The sequence below is a fragment of the Symphodus melops genome (assembly GCF_947650265.1).
Source record: "Symphodus melops genome assembly, chromosome: 2".
In the NCBI taxonomy this organism is placed as follows: Eukaryota; Metazoa; Chordata; class Actinopteri; order Labriformes; family Labridae; genus Symphodus; species Symphodus melops.
In genome coordinates, this window is record NC_136692.1 from 8,288,074 (window position 1) to 8,294,073 (window position 6,000).

Genomic DNA, 6,000 nt, shown 5'->3' on the forward strand with positions numbered 1-6,000 from the left:
ACGCACATGCTGTAGATATATCAAGTGCCATTTACAGTATGCAAATGTGAATTTCAGCTTCCAAATGCACAAATGCAGAAATTCCATCACTGGCCAGAGTTCAATAACTCTTCAGTCTTCAAGTGTGTGGATAATGGTCACTGTGACTGCACATCACCGCAATTCAAAGCCTCAACTATCCATCACTGGACAATGTTTGCCACTAAAACAACATGGATAGGGGAGTGCAGGTAGATGCTGGTTTCGCTCGGTGCTGATGTAAGTGATGAAGAGTGATGGACAGGAGAGGATGGCTACATACTATTCACAGTACTCCATGTGGCAGCTTACATTTTCACACTGCTACAGTATGTTTGTCAGCTACAGGCAATGCAGGCACTTACGCACTGCCGTGGGCAAGCAGGCTAGTGTTCTGCCAGTGGACTGCGTCATGGGGACATACATGTGCTACGTACCACCGCGGGGTCCCTGCTCATACATATCTGCATGGTTTGTAGTGACAGATTGTAAGATCGTTTCTTCGAGGGAAGATCCACAGGGGCACACTGCAATCTTAAATCCCATTTTTACGATGGACACAACAGCCTTCTCTAGAGTTATTGGTGAAAATACATGATGCATGTTAATGCAGTCAGTTAAATCGCACAGTTCTCATCTTAAAGATCACTTTAATTAGAATTGTGTGTTAATTTTACCAGTCCACATACAAATACAGGGATAACTGGATATTTTCTCTCATCATGCAAAACGCAGTTGCTTTGAAAATATATAATCAGTATGAATAAAGAAGCATGGCTGACAACACTGTTTTTTTCTGTTGCCTTTTTTTTATTTTAGTAGATTGATATAGGTATCCAGGCACAGAGTCCACCAACGGCATTTCCAAGATTGTACAGGCAGTTTTATCAAGAGGAGACTTCAGTACCAACTACCCTTGAGAGAGAAAAAGCCTGGTAATTGATCATAATCGCATTCAGCAATTGAGTTGAAATTAATACCCTTTTATTGAAAATTGGATGAATGACTTAACAAAGGATAGAAAGAAGTGAGAGAATCAGATCATGTCTCTAAAACTGCAAGAAAATGTCCTGTTTAAGAGGTTTCCTGTAGAGATTTACATGGCACCCTTGGTGTTCGTCTCCACATTTACAACACAAGAAAAGTGATCTTTGAAGTGGAGGGGATTCACAATTACAGTACTGGGTAATGAAGTATTCACTTTAATGTCTTTGAGATAAATGTGTGAGTCACAGGACAGATATGTGATGCTTTATATTAAGACTACAGTATGGTACCACAGGTGGACAAGTATTCATATTTTTTGGAGGTGGTACAGTCATGTCAACGCTCTGATGGGGGTCCAAATATGGTATGCAACTATTGCTGTAAAGTGAGAAAGGCACAACGGCACAAGAAACAAGCTGCTTCCAGAAAATGTTTATTTTGTTCATAAACTTTTCATAAAAATAACAACATCAATATTTATTTAAAGTATTGTAGAAACTGTGTATGTACAAACTCTTTACTTGAACAGTTAATATAACTTAAGGCGAGTTAAATTCCTTTTTCTTTTTTTGCAGTACCCGGTTGGTGACAGTCACACCAATCTCTCAACATTGTTTGTTTGGCTTTTCTTTTTTTTTTCTTCTTTTTTTTTTGCTAAAGTGAACATTTCAGTATACAGTATCTCCAAGAAAAAAAGATACCAGGAATCAAAACCTTTTCATCACCCAGGTCCACAGAAAGTCCACAGAAACTCGCAGCAATGTGTGCTACCTGATTACTCAAAAGCAATGTACATAAGATTTGCTAGTCATGTCTAGCTTGATTAAATATATTTCAGTACAGACTGTCAAATCTGTACCACAACTAGGTTAGAAACTGGTCCCTTTAAAATCTAGAACAGCAGTTGAATGAAATAACTCTCATCATACCAACAACGGGATGAAGTGCGAAAAATGTCTCTGATATCAAATTGTAACATTTAAAATATTGTGTTACTAAACAGTAGCCCTCGAAAAAACCAAGACATTATTAATGATTAAGAATACATTTCACCTTGATAAAGGACGCTCAAATGTGATTAATGTAAAATATACAGTTATAGCTATAAAAATACAAAGAAGTACAGTAATACAAATATATTTATTTCCCATTTATGATATATCTTTCACAATCGTAATAATCCAAACAATTGTAATACAACACAAAGACCAATGACAAAAAACAATGACAGCCAAATGATAAGAAAAAAAAATACATTTTTTTTTTTTTAATCAAAGATGAACATCTTTGTGGACAAAGCCATAAATATGTCAGCCTACATTCATGGTAATAACCCTCATGTTGAGTGGAAGAGGACCTTGACAGTGGTGGATATTCCAGTTAAAGGAAAAAAACACTGACATAAACATGCATTTTAAGAAACATAGTCCAAACCATTGCTCTAAGAATGCTAAAAAGCAGAAAATAAGAATCTTAAATGTTGATATTAATAATCTGTTAAGTGCAATCCTTCCAGGCTCAGAGGCTGGAGCTGTCCAGAAGACGAGGTGCTGAACAGCAGTCATGCAATGCCGCAGCAGAGAGGTTGAGCTCTCCTGACAGGAACAGCAACAAGTCACTGCTTATTTGTTTGCCCACTTTTACAACTTAAAGTCAGAAGCATCTGCAGCAGACAATATGGCCAAAGCAGACCTCTCTCTTTCTCCATTTGTGTTCCTCTAAAACTGCAAAACCTCTCATGTCAAGCAGTGGCCAACTCAGACATCAACTTGTATTCAGCTGGCTTATCTTCCAAGACGGAAAGATCATAAAATAGTATGTGTGGACACAGGGGCACGTCTTCATATTCCCTCGGGAAGAGTGAAGGGCCACGCGCTTGTGCTCACCTGAGGCTTTATTTCCATTTTCTCCTTTTGTTTCAAGTGTACGCGTCCGTGCCGTTTTCGCTCGTCGCTGCGGGCGAACCGTTTGCCGCACACATCGCAAGAAAACGGCTTCTCCCCCGTGTGAGTCCTGGTGTGGGTGGTGAGGTGGTCGCTTCGGCTGAAACTGCGCAAACAGATGCGGCACTGGAAAGGTTTGTGGCCCGTGTGGATGCGGATGTGCCGATTGAGCTCGTCGGAGCGAGAAAAACGCCGGTCACAGCTCTCCATGGGGCAGGCGAATGGTTTCTCTTTGGCGGGGCCGTGAGAGGCCGCGGGGCTTTTTCTGGCCCTTGGGGGCTTGGGTGGACGGGTGGTGTAACTTTGGGCAAAAGAATCTGGCAACAATGAAGAGTAGAGGATGGAGTCTATAGTGCTTGGTAGAGCTGGTGATGTGTATAAGGAATCACACTGGTTAGAGGGCTGTGGGAGCTCGGGAAAGGGTTTCAGATTGGAGGAAATGCCCATTGGAGGAGGGGGGAGGTAATTATTGTACATGGGGCTGGAGTAGCTCTGGGAGCAGGTGTCAGAAAAACATGGCTCCTGTTTGATGCCACCTTCCACTTTAAACTCCATGTCCGGGTTGGGACAAATGGGGGGAAACGTGTCTAAAAGTTCCTTTACATCCATCTGCTGATCAGGGGGGAAGTCGTTTGACATCGGGAAGGTTTCAGTCTGGAAACTGTTCTCCAAACAGTCTGTCTTATTGGTAAATGTGCCCCATTCGTAGCAACTGCTTTCAAACTCGTTCTTCACCACGACAGGGAAAGAAGCGGCCTCGGACTTTGGTTCATCCTTCTTCTGGTTTAGAGCTCGAGAGGAGCCGAAGTTGAGCTGGGAAGTAGACGGGTCTTGGGCCTGGCTGCCGGCCTGATCGTCAGGATACCTCGGGCACGTCTGGTCTGGAGAGTAAACAGGTGGTGTGGGTCCAGAGCAGGTGTAGGGTTGCCTCTTAACGTCTCCAAAATTGCCATTGCTGCTATCCATCGGTGCAGGCGACGGGTAAGTTCCCCGACTGTTGCCGCTCGGTTGCACTTCTGAAAGTGGCAGAGTGGAGATACCCACGATCTCGGTGATCATATTGAGGAGTGTTTCGGTGCTGCACGGCGCTCCCTGAGATGCCTCCACATAGAAGCTGCCGGAGTAGGCGAGCGAGGAGGGGGTGTAGGTGTCTTTTGGGCACTCACAAGGGTTAAAAGCAAATTCCGAGTTGGAAGCTTCGGTTTTCAGGGTTGCAGGGGCTCCTTCTGTTGAATTCGACAGAGAAAAAACTTTGTCATCGCGGATGTTTTATATTCAGAATCAAATAAAAGGAGGAAGAAAATGTGCGTTACATAAACAATCGTGCGTATTTTGGCACGGCGTGCCTTGATGAGACGCTGTGACAAACATCACTGAAGGTCTTAGTTTTCTCGCTTCCTTCACTATATTGATATTTTACACATTCAAATGTGCATGCATACATTTAATCGGCAGTGCAAAGAGACGAACTTACCGTGGCCAAACTGGGCAGGTACCCCCCGCTCTGCATCGACATACACCTCCTGGTTATCTTTCCGCGCGCTGTTTTCCATTCCCAATGAAGAACTGTTGCAATTGTCAAACTGTGGATAAAAAGAATCTTTCGCATTCAAATCCATATTGTTCAACATAGTGATGCTCTTAGAAGTCCGTCCTTTCCAGGGGAAAAAAACAGGTAAAAGGGGGGTAAATGTAAAACAAATTATTCAGATGACTGCTTTCTTGCACCTCCCCTTTAATGGTTTTCAACAAATGATCCAAAGTGGTCTGTGTCAAAAGGTGTAAAAAAAAAAGCAGTTAAAGGTATTCCTTCTCGGCTCTGCTCCTCGGTAGGTGTTTGCTTGCTGTGGATTTCACATCAGCGACTTCCCCTCTCGCGCCTTTTATACACTTTGGCAGCTCCCTCGGCCCTCCTCCCCATTCATCAGCTCCAGTGAGAGGATTCCCCGCTGCGTGTAAACTTCATGCCCATATATGGACAGAGGATGTGACGAAGTCCCCCCCCCCCCCCCCCTTTCTCTCCTCCCATACTGGAGAGCAGGAGTCTGACGTTGCAACAAGTGGAGACCAGTGTTTGATAATAATCCGAATTTCATTTGATATTCAATTAAGAAACAGATTAAAGTGCCGTTCTGTTGGAATGGCACACAGTGGAGGTGAGCTATCTCACGTACCTCGAACAGGTTAGTTTGGACAGTCCTCTTGTGGTTTGACAAATAAGACATGGCAGTGCTGTTTAACAGACAATTCATGGAGATAAGAAGACATTCAGGCAGCAAAACAAGACCTCAACAACCTCATGTCACAAGTTATGTGCCAGATATTGTCTTAGAAACTATATTTTTCTGATTATAATAGGTAAACCAGAACCAGTTAAAGCTCCTGTGATGAACTTCTGGCTTTTTCGTTGATCTGGGCACTCCCTGTTAACACTTGTCTATCTGCTTGCTAATTTGGTCCTTTTCTAAATAGGGTTATTTTATAGAAATCCCATCATTTGTATTGATACTTGATCATCTTTGCTGTGATCTATCTGTCTATTATATACAATAGAATCTATCCACATATTTGCCCACGTTTGTTCCTGTCCTCTTTAAAAAATGATACTAATGTCATTTCTTTTTTAAAGCAATGATAAACAAGCGTGTTGTGTGTTGAATAATTCTTGACATTTATAGTTTCCCAAGCAAATAAAAAAAACCTGTCCTCAGTGAACAATAATGGAAAAAGAGATAAAAAAAACAACCATGATCAGCAGAAAATCGACAATATTATGACAAAACTGTCATTAATTTTGAGCTGTATTTGTGAGTTATAAATGTCCAGTTTGAGTTCAAAATCAGACCGCAGTAAGAGAGATATAATGGCTATAACACCAGCTCACATTTTAAAGGTTTGTATATTGCCTGCGAGCTATGGCTGACAGCAGACACTGTTAATGTGTGTGATTCAAGGACATGTATTATATCCAACTATTGCATAAGCTATAATGTAAATGAAGCAAATATACTGAAGTGAGACTTTAAGAGCCCCACAGCAAAACAAGCTGCAC

The 6,000-nt window shown here is 42.0% G+C and overlaps 1 protein-coding gene across 1 annotated transcript; it reads right to left on the minus strand.

Annotated features, from left to right (window-relative positions):
- Positions 1-1,629: 1,629 nt before the first annotated feature.
- Positions 1,630-4,793, minus strand: LOC306820572 (uncharacterized protein). The gene is made up of 2 exons (XM_079338452.1): positions 4,423-4,793; positions 1,630-4,174 (listed from the first exon to the last, which is right to left on the minus strand). The coding sequence occupies exons 1-2, from the start codon at positions 4,577-4,579 to the stop codon at positions 2,847-2,849; spliced, it is 1,485 nt and encodes a 494-aa protein (XP_079194578.1). The 5' UTR covers positions 4,580-4,793; the 3' UTR covers positions 1,630-2,846.
- Between the last annotated feature and the right edge of the window lie 1,207 nt (positions 4,794-6,000).

Coding starts and splice junctions, on each gene's coding strand:
- LOC306820572 (XM_079338452.1), bottom strand. CDS start 4,579: ATGTTGAACAATATGGATTTGAATGCGAAAGATTCTTTTTATCCACAG. Junction 4,175..4,422: donor ACCTGCCCAGTTTGGCCACG/GTAAGTTCGTCT, acceptor CGAATTCAACAG/AAGGAGCCCCTGCAACCCTG.